We start from the raw sequence: 13,741 nt of genomic DNA on the forward strand, positions 1-13,741 counted from the left end.
AGAATCTTAGCAAGAATCTTTGCATCTGTATTCAGCAACGAAATAGGGCGGTATGAACCGCAATTGAGGGGATTTTTATCCTTTTTAAGTAATAGAGAGATTACTGCTTGACGCGTGGTTGGGGGCAAAAAGTTGGTGGCTAAAGATTCTTCAAATACTAACAATAACAAAGGAGATAACTGGTCAGAAAACTTTTTGAAAAATTCTGTTGAGAAGCCATCTGGACCAGGAGATTTGCCACTTTGCATGGCATCGATTGCTGACACTATCTCCTTAATTGAGAAATCCCTTTCCAGTTCAGTTGAGAATTCTACACTTACAGAGGGCATCTTCAGGGAACTGAAAAAGCCCTCAAGGAGAGCAGGATTATTGGGCCCATCTGAAGTATATAATAATTGGTAGAATTTTCTGAAACAGGAGTTTATCTTCTCATTATCGGTGCATTTTAAACCACATTCATCATTAATTTCAGGAATTGTTTGGTTAGCAGTTCTTTGGCGCAACTGGTGAGCAAGTGCTCGGCCGGACTTTTCCCCATGCTCATAATGACCACATCTTGATTTGGAGATAAGGTATTCAGCATGTCGGGTGGAGAGGAGATCAAACTCTGTCTGCAATGATAAGCGTTTCTTAATTACATCTGCTGAAGGGGAATAACTGTGTAGCCTGTCTAGCTCCAATATCTCATCTGCTAGTTTTTTAATACGTTCAGTGTTGACCCTTCTTTTATTTGCACAGTATGAAATAATTTGACCCCTTAAATATGCCTTGAGCGACTCCCAAACAGTAGATGATGACATCCCTGGGGTTTGGTTAATGTCGAGAAACATCCTAATTTCAGATGATATGAATTTAGTAAACTCATCGTCTGACAGAAGCAGAGGATTAAACCGCCATGCACGATATGTAGATTGTGTATTAGGAATGTACATTTTCATGATTAAGGGACCATGATCCGAGATGACCATAGCCCCGTAATCACATTCTTTCGTGAGATGCAGAATTCTTTTATCCAGGAGAAAGTAATCAATACGTGAATACGTTTTATGCACCGGGGAAAAGTACGAGTACGCCCTAGAGTTGGGATTACGAAACCGCCACACATCCGCTACACCATAGGTCTTAAGGAAGAGCTGAATAGTGTGAGCTGACTTCGACAGGGATGCCCTCTTAGAAATACTCCTATCTAAAAGAGGAGAAAGTACACAGTTAATGTCACCGCCAAGTATTAGATGATGAGATGACAGGTCTGGTAAATGAGAAAAAAATTGGCAAAGAATGTAGAGTCATCCCAGTTTGGGGCATAAATACAGGCTAAAATAACTGGGAGCGAGTATAATTTTCCCACCACAATGACAAATCGCCCTGCGGAGTCAGATTGCACGCGAGATGCTGTGAACTGTAAATTTTTACTTATCATAATAGCAACACCCCTAGTCTTTGAGCAGAAATTTGATTGATACACCTGGCCAGCCCATCCCCTAACCAAACGAGAACTATCACAAGCACGTATATGGGTCTCTTGTAAGAATGCAATATCTGCACTGAGCTGTTTTAAGTGCGAAAATACTTTTTTAAATTTTACTGGATGATTAAGTGATTTAACATTCCAGCTTATGAAGTTAGTAGGGCAACCATCATGACCTCTTGTGTTATTTATATTGGCCATATTGTATATACAAGGAGGCGGGAACCACATATGAAACCCAAAGACACAAAAACATAAAAAACAAACGTACACAAAAATAAAATAAAAGTCTGGCAAAGTAGCATCATTTCGTAGATAGGTCCAGTAGTCCCCCCTCCCCCCTCCCCTCCCTATCACCCAAATGAACAAGGTGATCACAACAACCCTCAGAAAAAAATCCACACATTAAGTGCTTGTGGTTGGGAACGCTAAAGCTAAGCACTCGGGCTCCCGTCCAGCCTCCAAAAAAAGAAAGAAAATAAGGATAGTAAAGTGTAAAGTAAAACAAGTCAGTACAAAGCTCAGTAAGCTTATATAGCCTTCAAAATACATTGATCGTGCTGCGTATCAAGGCAATACTGTATTAACTTCCTTAAATAGCATTACATCTGGTGCACTGACTCCGCACAGATAGCCATCTATGACTGACACAGTTAGCCCAAAATAATAAACAGAAGCTGAAACCGCATGTCTTTCATTTTAGCTCGGGCTACAAGAACAAACCAGTACACCAGTAGCAACACTAAACTGAACCAAAAAGAAAATAGTATGTCGGTCTGTGAGCACATGGATCAAGTTGGTCAACATTACCAGTAAGAAAGTGGGACATTATACAGAAAGTGCAAACATAGTGTTGTAAATTGGTACCTGATGACATCTGGCACAGCAATATAGCTACACAAGTTTACCGAACGACAGAGGTATTTTATGCTCAGTTGAAAAGATCAGTCTCATCATTCTGCGGCCTCCGTGGATGGGAGAATATTCTTCTTGACATAGGTCATAGCTTTATCCGGGTCGGTAAACTCCCTGTCCTCCCCTCCGTACGTGACCCGAAAACGCGCTGGAAATAAAATCCCGTACCGGACTCCCTGTCGGTCGCGAAGCATCTTCCTCACCTCTGTGAATGCAGCCCGAGCTTTAGCCACAGTTGCCGTGTAGTCTGGGAAAATAGTAATTGATTCCCCGTTGAAACGGAGCGGACCTCGAGTGCGAGCACGTTGTAGTATCTGGACACAATCTTGGTAATAATGAAGCTTAGCAACGACGGTCGCGAGGTTTGCCGCGCCGCCTTTTGGCCCTGAGCTCCGGTGCCGGCGGTCGATTAACGGCTCTTTATCCAACTGTAATACTTCAGATAGCAACTTTGATACAGAGGTTGTAGTGCTGGAGTCGGAGTTCCGGTACTCAATGATTCTTATGTTACATCTCCTCATCCTCCCTTCCATATCCTCACACTTCGTTTTGAGTTCCGCCATTTCTACCTTCATCTCGCTCACAGAATTTTGTAAAGTAGCCACTTCGTCTGACCAAGCTGATAGCCCCCCCTCTACCTCCTTGATGTTAATTTTCACCTGGTCGATCTCGGACTTCAGCGCCGCGGTATTATTTATTATCTCCGTTTTCACCGCCTTCAGCTCATTCTTGAGCATTTCGAAGTCATCAGAGAGGGCATTTTTCAGCTCTAACTTTATCACCGTTGAGATGTCTGCTTTCAGAGAGAGAAGGATTTCTGACTTCAATACTTCTACGTCCATCTCTCCCGGCGCAGGTGAGGGCGGAGTCGCTTTGGCCGGGCTCTTGTCAGTACTCCGGTTCGAGGAGGTGTTGGGCCTTGTTTTGGGGGTTCCAGTATACTGAAATTTCTTCAGCCTCGTGTCCATCAGGGCCCCATATGACTTTGTTCCACTATCCGATGGAGTTAAGTAACAGTTTACTGTTTCACGAAAGGAGATACACCTTACGTTTTCGGTTAAAATAGAGGTTTAACGGGAGCTCGCGTCAAACACAGCCTCACTCCATTGCGGCCAAGCCAAAAAAAAGTACTGTTTTGAACACATTTTAGCCAATACTAAAAGAAATCCTCCCAATGCTCATCATCACACATGGAAATTGATTGCCCATTATCGAATCTGATCAAGCATTCAATGTCCTATTAGTATTGAGCGGTTTCGATAATCAGTGTTACAGACATATTTTGTTCTGTACCAAAAACATTTTTGAGGTTAAACACATTAACACTAATGAAAAGATGCTAACAAAGTAAAGTTTTTAAGTCACCAACCATTTTGGAAAGCCATAGAGAAAGAGTCATTACATTCGACACTTCCCTACAAAACAGAATTGCCAAAAAAAAAAATACAATTTTATCAACTCAAGTACACAAACTCCTCCTCACCTCAACTCATGCAGACAGACAGAGACACCGACAGTAGACGATCCCAGACACACTTCTTTGAGTATCATTCAATCAGGACCCCAGCCACGAAATGCTTGCTGCAAACACCCTGCTACCACCATCCCACCACCACCACAACCTTAATCTTTGCTCTTGTGTTATAACACATTAATCAACATTGCTTCTTTAAATATTTCAATCAACCATAGTTGCACACACATCCGTGCATACACAACTTGTATGGAGAGCGTGTGTTCAAGGGGCAGTTGGAGGGTAAGGCGGGGGCTTCCTGTCATTTGAATTACACTCTACATGTGGGGTCAAATATGTGCAATGCTTAAAGGAGAAATCCGGCCAATTTTTACCTGAATCTCGACTGTAGTGGTTATGACCATATCAGTGACTATGTAACTACATGGAAATGGTCCAAATGATATCTGTGGCTTGTACAGTAATAGCGTTACTGAAGGCTAGCTCTAGCCTCGCCGGTGATAGTTTAGGTACTTGTATTTTCTCATTCTGTTGCCACAATTTGGAAAGGCACAAACGCGAACCATTTCTTTCCCACAGTAGATCAACACACGTTATTCTTACTCCAAGCTTCTTCCCTTGTGAACACCTCTGTTCTTCAGTCTTCACACACTACGCTCCGATCTGCACACTACTGTTTACCATTTCCTGCAACAACTTAATTCCCACGGGACTTCAGCACGAAACTAGAGCTTCAGTAAGTCTTCAGTAACGCTATTACTACAGGTAAAAATCGTCCGGATTTCTCCTCCTTTTCGTTGTGTATGTGTTTGTGTGTGTGTCAGGGGTTGAGGAGGGGGCGACTGTGGGAGCTACACCCCTTCCCATTACCCCCCCTTCCTTTAAAAAGGCTGTATAAAGGAGGTGGGGGAAGAAGCACCTTTGTCACTTTGCCCTTAGACATAGAGACAATCACACTCACTGGACACACAAACACTTCATAGACATAGACATTCCTCAGGGACATACTTATTGTCCTGACAGAAGAGATCCTTCGGGGTACTGGACCCTCCCGTGGTGGGCCTTCTGGACTGAAACAGAGCAGGAGATAGATTACCACATTGAGCATCATCAGTGCAGCTCAAAGCCAGAAGGGCTCTCCAGACTTTTGGAAAATTATCAGTAACTAACCTCTTCAGAAGCTAACTGCTGCCCAGCCATGAGGGTTTTCAACCTGCTCTACCTGATCCTGCTGCTCGTAGCCATTGTAGCATCATTCTCCTCCGCACCAGTCTCCTCCGGCAGACCAAAACTTTTCCCATTCAGATGTCACGGTTGGTTGGGCAGGTGTCTGTTAGAATGGTTTATTAGCACTTAAAACCAACAGCCATGAACAAACCACATACAATCTATGAGGTATACAATAAGTCAGGTATAGAATAACAAATATACTGTATTTAAAAATCAGTTAAAGGTTCACTTAGAAGCTTTTTACTGTATTTCACCAGAGAAAATGAGTTCAAAGCTTCAGAGGGCAACAGCGGTCCCTTTCTTCCTGTTCAGTGCCTTATAAGGACATGTCAGCCAAAGACTTGTGTGAGTGTGTGTGTGTAAGAGTGCGTGTGTGTAAGAGTGCGTTATCAGTTACCAGAACAAAGTCTAAATAGTGACCGCTGAACATGTGTGTACATTATTATAGGATCCAGTGTTGCTCGATTCAGGATGAGGCACAAAGGAGTGGCCTAGATGTTACACTGTAAAAGAAAAAGTCAATAAACAAACGCCTGCTTCAACAAACTGTTCAAAGACAGTATCTCGCGCCTGCTTTCTTTGCTCTTTGAAAGTGTGTGTATATGAAGACACACAGAAGTGCGTTTATTTTGATCTTTAGATCTGAAAAAACCTGCTGTTATACTTCCTACAGGTAAGTCCCAAAACCCTGTACCTACCTTTTCTTGTTTAATTTCGCTGTTGGATTTACTAAACAGGAAATATGCCTCAAACAAAGGTCATCTCTGACTGAGGTCCACAGCTACAGAAAATCCAGGTCAGAATCAAAATGTGGGCTGGAAGGATTAGAGTGAGATCTCAAATTCTGCAGGAATGAGGCGTCTTGTCGGGGATCAAAGGGTGGAGCTTGTGTGAATGAGCAGATCTACAGCAGCAAGAAAAATGTGTGAATCTCAGGCCATAAGATTCATTCATTATATAAAACCGCATGGTTCAACGTAATGATACCTGCTAATGTATTCATGAATGCCTCTTTACAATTTCACTGAAGCTCCTGACCTTTTACTGCAGTTCTTTCATTGGATGTGTTCATGAGAATATGTGTGTTTATCAGAGGTGGGTAGTAACGAGTTACATTTACTCCGTTACATTTACTTGAGTAAGTTTTTGAAAAAATTATACTTCTAGGAGTAGTTTTAAATCACTATACTTTTTACTTTTACTTGAGTAGATTTGTGAAGAAGAAACTGTACTCTTACTCCGCTACATTAGGCTAAAACAAGCTCGTTACTTTTCTTTTTACCTCTTTCTTTTTACCTCTTTGGTATTCTACGCGTCATTGTATTATCCCCCCGCGTATGCCTCATTTTAATGTTTTATTTTGACAGAGAGAGAGAGACTTCCGCTAAAGGCTCTACCACGTGACTGTGTTTCACCAATCAAACGTAGTTGTGCAGTCTCGTCACGTGACCATACTCAATCTCAGCGGCGGGACAAGTTAGCTTTACAGCCGCAGCAAAACAAAAATGACAATGTCAGAATCAACCGTCGGCAGAGGCCAGATCAACATGTCCTGGATTTATTATTTATTACCCGGCTTCACCTAACCTAACAACAGCGGTCCCGCAAGCTGTGTCACGACGTCTATCTCTCTCTCTCTCTCTCTCTCTCTGCACCGAGCTCCGCCTGATCTTCTAAGAACGGTGATCGCCGTTATCAATCGAGTATTGATTGGTCAGTAGGCGGAGCTTTTACACCGGTTGATCTCTGATCTCCAACTTAACCTGCTCCCGACCAGGCTAGGCGTCCAGCATAAGTTACCACGGCGATTGAACCCGGTAACAAGTGATCCACCTTCCTGATGCAGAAAACCCTGGTGAACCTGAAGTTACCTCGTTAACGCCAAATCTTGCTTCGTAGTACAGGCCTCTGGCCTCATAATGAAAGCTTGTTTACCTTAGTAAAAGTGCCAAACAGCAGCTACATTACCTTGTTCTAGTTCTGCCTGCAGAGCCTGGTAAAAAAAAGTATAAAGGTTTGGAAATTTGTGTTACTTGTGCTTATTTATTTTTTTATGTATTATTATTATTTTATTGATTTTATTTTTTAAGTTCTTGAATTTACCTGGATTATTTTAATTTAAGCTATGTTGTAATTAATTAATTAATTTTAATTTATTTAATTGATTGGATGAACTATAATTTACCTAAAGATGATTATTTTGTATTTTTGTCTGTCTGATTGAATGCTTGTGTTAAAAAATAAATCAGAAGTTACTCAACAGTTACTCAGTACTTGAGTAGTTTTTTCACCAAGTACTTTTTTACTCTTACTCAAGTAATTATTTGGATGACTACTTTTTACTTTTACTTGAGTCATATTATTCTGAAGTAACAGTACTTTTACTTGAGTACAATTTTTGGCTACTCTACCCACCTCTGGTGTTTATATATTCATACTGTGATAACTTTATGGTTAACAGTAATATGTAGTTAACGTTATGAAAATGAAAAATGATCATTGAAGTAAACTTCCCCTGAACTTCTTTTTCTTTGATTTCAACACTGACTCCAATTGCACTGGTAACTAATATTATGATTCTAAAGTGCTTTCCTAACTTTGTGATTCCTAAACATAGCATCTGATTCTGCACCGTTTCAGGCTAAAAGTAACCAAGAATTGAGGATTTTGCAATAAAATGTCCCATAAAGCTCCGTCCAGACCAGGAAGAACTATTATTATTCTTGCTGTGAACAGAACCTAATTTTGAGTTTTAATACAGTAGACTGATACAACCCAGTACGACAAAGAGTACTGTAGGTACACTGTAGAGCATGAGTCATTATAAACCAACAGCTGACTGAAGGAACATTTACAGTAACGAGGGTGTAAGGCCCTCTGCTGGAAGTTACATGCTACTGCACCTCAAGCTGTGTGTAAACAGTATTGCTTTGAAAATAGTTTTTTTCGTCTACATAATGCAAAACCATGGCGTTTGTGCTGACCACTAACTTCATTTTAATATGTGGATAATGTGTATTTTAAGATGGCAATAATCTGTAGTTTCACAATCAATTACAGACAAGTCAAGTCCTAATTTTTCCACTCGTACATTTATATTAGCCTGGCTCCAAACCTCTGATGTGCTGACAACATCTCTATAATAGTGAATGGATGATTTGAAAAGAAAAGGTTCATTCAGCCTGATTATGATTATGCCAGGATTATGATATAAATACCTCAATAGGACGGAAATTCTGAAACTTTTTAAGTAGAGATAGTCATTAAGCATGGGTAAACTTATGTCAACTGTATATGTATGTATAAATATGCAGAGTAAAGGATCATATGACACACTGTAAACTGCTACTTTTAAATATTAAAAATGTAAGTAGTTGGACCTACAGGGGCGCTTGGATAGCTCACCTGACCTGACCCCATGTACAAAGGCTCAGACCCAGCTGCATGTCATTCCCCCTCTCTCTCCCCTTTCACATCTTCAGCTTCCCAGTATAATAAAGGCCTAAAATGCCCCAAAAAGAATCTTAAAAGTAGCAGTAGTTGGACCTACTACCTACTGTATCTCTTGTTGGCATTTGTCTGCAAAGAATAACAGTAAAATCACAGAAGATGATTTGTCAGTTTCTGTGTCATGCGTTGTAATGAAGATGTTACATAATGTAATGACTTGCAATGCTTTGCATTGGGTAGTTGTGTAGATGGAACTGCCGTTCTCTGGCTTTGAGCTGACCTTCATCATCATTGCCTTCGTCATCTTCTCGCTCTTCAGCTTGGCTTCAGTCTGCATCCAACCAGAAGCAACACATCCAGGTACACACTCCTACTCTGCTGTCAGATACACACAGACAAACGTTAGCTTTTCTAATGCTGCATAATGTACGTCTGTTCTCTTTCAGAAAAAGGTGTCTATAAAGCAAAGGGCTCACGACCCCTTCACAGAAAGCAGAGAGTGATCACCAAGCAAGCCGGACAGAAACCATGAAGTAAAAGTCAGAGACTTCGAGCTTAATCGGGTGTACTGCAGGGTTTAAATGTAAAGTTCTCACAAATGGACTGAAACATTTTGAATATTTTTTAATTAAAGAATGTCATTATGGCACAGTGTTGCATTTTCACTATAATAAGGCAAATATATTACCCCCATGAATGACGCAGTCTTAGTCTGAACCAGTCAGTAACATCTTATACAAATGTGGAAAAAAACTCCTTAGTAACGCTGACTGCACTTTCTGATCAGCTGCAATTACAAGGTAAGATTAAAACTATAGCTGCATTGGTCTGAGTTTTTCTCCCTTTTGACTGTTATTTTGCAGTTAGAGGCTGCATTCACACTAAATCAGGCGTTGCAGTGATTAGCACAAGGTTGTGCGGCGGTGTGGGAGTGTCACTAAGGGGCCGTCCACACGGAAACGTTTTTTTGTGCAAACGCACATGTTTTGCATCGTTTGGGCCGACCGTCCAGACGAATCCTGCAAACGCACTGCCTGAAAACGCACTTTTTTGAAACCAGGTCTCAGGGTGAAAAAATCCGAAAACGGCTCTCGTTTGGCTTCGTATGGATGGTATATACGGATCCGTATCGATGAGGTCATCGCCACACCCCTCTTTTACACCCTCTCCCACGGCCGCTGACGCAAACAACTGCGGTGAAGCTAAGCGAGCATGTCCCATCTCCATGGTCAAACCAGCTCACTTCATCTAAATACTCTGCTCCCTGACCCTTCCCTCTGGATTCTACACAAGATTTATTGCTAACGTTATGTAGCCAACGTTAAACATCGCTAAAGCAGCTGACCGCTAAAGCAGCTGACCGCTCCAGCAGCGAAGTAACGTTAACGTTAGCTGCTATGGCTATCTGTTTATAAAGTGGAAGTAGATAACTTATCAATTAGCTAGCTAATCTGTCTGCTTATCAACTCCTTGAACGGATTATAGTAACTTTTACCACGGCTTATTGTAGAAAGGCTACTGCAAGAAAAACGTATAGATTATTAAAAAGACATCATTCATGGATCATTGATGTTTGTTTGACTGCCGATGTTAGAGCTAGCGCGAACGTTAAGCCTCGCGTTAGCTCGCTGCTAGCGCGCTGCAATCATGCAAAATAAAAAGCAATCCAACAGCACATTATACAACGTAAACAAAGACACATTTTCTTGCGGCAGCCTTTATAAAATGAGCAGTGGTGAAAGTTATTATAGTCCACGGATGTATTAAGAGAAAATGATAATCTAGCTAGTCATGTTAGGATGGTAAGTGGAAGTGACTATGCTCTTCTTCTCCGTTTTTTGGTGAATTTCTGTAGCAGAAACAGCGCTGCCTATAGGCCTGGCATATGAAGTAGCGTATTGAGTCATTTACAAGTGGATTCATTTGGACGCAACTGTTCTTGAAACGAATCCAGGGAAGACGGGTAAAAAAAAGATCGTTTTGGTACGTGTGGATGGGGCCCATTTGTGTCTGCATTGTGTTCCCCATGGTGCTAGCATTTAGCCATGCTGATAGTATGCCTTGGTCCTGTGAGTGATTGTCTGTTCATTTATTTAACCAGGTAAGCCGATTGTGAACAAATTCTAATTTGCAACAACGACCTGTCACATTCACACAGTTACACATTCATACCTGGAAGCTGCCCAGTACAACCACAGTCTGATCTGCTGGCCACTGAGCAGCGTTTTTTTTTATTTTTGGGTTAAAGGCCTTGCTCAAGGACACCTCATCGGTGGTAATGAGGGACAAGCACTGCTCTTTCACTTCCCCACCCACCCAGATTTTATCCTTTTGGTCTGGGGATTGAACCTGTCACAAACTCACTTCCCTAACCTTTAGGCCACCACTGCCTATCTGATTGATGCGATCTATATGATGCGGGATGCGAGGCCTATCATTAAGGTGGTTTTTAGTGACTACATGTGAAACATGTTACAATCCATTGTGTTTTTTTCTGATCTGTGGTTACGTGATTGGCCACTGCAGCATAACATCTGGTTGTGTTTTTTTTCTTCCAAAATATGATTCCGTTTCAACTTTCCATCGCAGGGCCACTGCATTTTTTCCCCCAGCATTCCATGGGGTCCCCCAAATAAACACACTACCCACATTCAAATGAATGGCAGGACTGGCGTCTTCGCTGCAACACCTGATTTGGTGGGAATTCTGCCTTACAAACAACACAGAGCACATGGTTTTGGAAAGTTATTTCCCTGAATTATACTGCTATGCTTAGGCAGTGCTTCCTCTGAGATACATACAAATCCTACTGCCTTTGCAGAGAATAGCAGACACCTAGTATTGGTCCTATCTCTGTGCTTTGCTTTCTATAGAAAGTGCCTGCTCTTTAGCCCCATCTGCTGTTTTCATAAAATATGACATTGATGCTTCATTAAATTCCACTTAAAAGAAACCAGGCAGGTTGAGCCAAAGTAAAAAACTAGAAAAAGCACAATTTGAGAAGAGACTTGATGCCTTTCTCTATGTCCTTTGTATCTACTATCTATCTCCTTTGTATCTATACCATGTGTATGGCCAGAAAACCACAAAGACCCAGACTGCATTTAAAAATCAAACCAGAGTATGGACACTTGGTTCGTGTGTCCAGAGAAGCCGTCAAGTCTGGGTTAGGATTTAACAAACCAAGTGACTTTTGGCCCCTGAAGCCCTATTGGGGCAACATCCTGAGGGGTTAGAGGCTGCTCCCTGTTGAGTTTGCCCCCTGACCCCTCCGTCACTCCTCCACAGTCAGCCGTCTAGCTGCCAATGCGGAGGCTCCAGAATAAAGACTAGGTTAATCAACCATCGTGAGATCCTATCTTTTTCTTCACTAATGCAGAAGAAAAAGAAAAGAAAAGAAAAAAAACGCCCGGCTTATTTGTGTGATGTGTCCTGATGGTTCATACTATTAGTTTGTGTATTGGGTGTTCACTGCTGTTCATGTGTATATGTATCTATTGGGGTCTGTATTGGGCAATCTGAGATAAAGGGTCTTAAGAGTAATTAAGCCCTGGTTGGCTGCGGCCCTCATTAACACTGACGACCTTTATGGCATGACAACAGACCTACTATCACTCCAACGATGGCCAACGAACTGACCCATCAGATCACAATCAACACTCGTACACAGATCCACTGGACTACACCTCAAAAAATGTTTACAACAGGGCACATAACATCTCTGCTACTTATTCTTTCACCTACACTCTCCTTTGTATAGACTAGAATGAGTCACGGAGCAAAACACACAATCTTTAAAAAAACGGAATCAAAAGCTTTCCCCTAAAACAACAAGTGACAAATTAAAAGAAAAACTTAAAAAACAGATGCTTGTGTAAGAAAATGACGTGGGCAATATGGATAAAATCCTCTATCACAATACATGTAATTTTACAACATGATATCAATTCAGGCAGCAACAATAATTTTCTCAATTAATGCCAGATTTATAGTTGTCAGTAAAATATGAGAAAATAGCGAAAGATGCCACATCACAATTTCCCAGAGCCAAAAGTTTACACATTCAAATTACTTGTTTTGTCTGACAGCAATCTAAAAAACAAAGATATTAAGTTTACTATCACACAATGCAAAGAAAGGCAGAAACTCTTTGCATTTGAGAATCTGAAACCAGCAAATGTTTGGCATTTTTGCTTGAGAAATAACAATTGATTGTCGATCAACTAATAGTTGCAGTTCTAATGTCAATATTGTGATTGAGCATCTTTGTAATTTCTCAGAAAATCAGTCGAGAATTTTTTAGTTAATCTAGTGAATTTAATACCTGACAAATCAAGTTACTTCCCCAAATTAATGCAAAAAAGATGTAAAATTGCAATATTAATTATTATTAAGCAGTTCTGCTGGCCACAAAGGTCTAATACAACCAGAGACATTAAAAAGATAACTACCACTATATTGTTCTGTGGCGATAGACACATTTACAGTATATTATTTCAAAGGTATATATCAACATATTGCCTGAACCTGATTTAAATTCAACTGAACACCTATGGGGGATTCTTAATCAATGTGTTGGACAGCCCTCTCCACTCCCGTCAATCAATTCCCCAAATGAGGAAATATCTTTTAGAAGCATGGTGTTCATCCCCTTAACAAGAGTTTAAAAGACTCTGCCAAGGAGCACTAAAGCTGTTATGGAGCAGTTTTATCAGGGAGGAAGTTCTTTATCTGTGTCCTCTGGTCAGGAGATGATGACAGAGGAAGAAGAAAGTGAAAATTAAGGAGGAGAGGCTAAAGCTTCCTCTGTAGTCGTAAAGATCACAGCTACTAGGAAGAGCATGACTACTATAACTGTAGCAATAACAGCAACTCTGCAGTCTAACTCTGTCCAACTCTTTCCTGAGTTACACACTTGAACAATGACCAGACTAGCAAAAGAAACTGGGATAATGCACACTATTCCACTTGTAGCCTGACATTTAACTGTGTGATCATGAAAGTTCATTTTTAATTGTTTCCATACATACCATACATGCAACAGATAACTACGACTTTCATTCTCCACTAATGGTGTGCATAGTGCCTGTTGTGTTCAACTACACATTTAAGTAAAAAGATCTTGAGGGATAGAATGCTCTTTGTAAGTGGACCAATCAATACTAGGGCTGGGTATAATGTAACATTTTGCGATAGTAATGCTG

The 13,741-nt window shown here is 41.0% G+C and overlaps 1 protein-coding gene across 2 annotated transcripts in view; it reads right to left on the reverse strand.

Moving 5' to 3' along the window:
• Positions 1-4,983, reverse strand: part of march1 (membrane-associated ring finger (C3HC4) 1) — a 45,151-nt gene extending 40,168 nt beyond the window's left edge. For both annotated transcript variants that reach the window (XM_039785992.1, XM_039785913.1), the window contains exon 1: positions 4,866-4,983. In XM_039785992.1, coding sequence (XP_039641926.1) covers positions 4,866-4,968 — 103 coding nt within the window. In that variant the 5' untranslated portion in view covers positions 4,969-4,983. The remainder of the gene's footprint in view (positions 1-4,865) is intronic.
• Positions 4,984-13,741: the final 8,758 nt, after the last annotated feature.

The sequence above is a fragment of the Perca fluviatilis genome, chromosome 1 (assembly GCF_010015445.1).
Source record: "Perca fluviatilis chromosome 1, GENO_Pfluv_1.0, whole genome shotgun sequence".
Classification (NCBI taxonomy): Eukaryota; Metazoa; Chordata; class Actinopteri; order Perciformes; family Percidae; genus Perca; species Perca fluviatilis.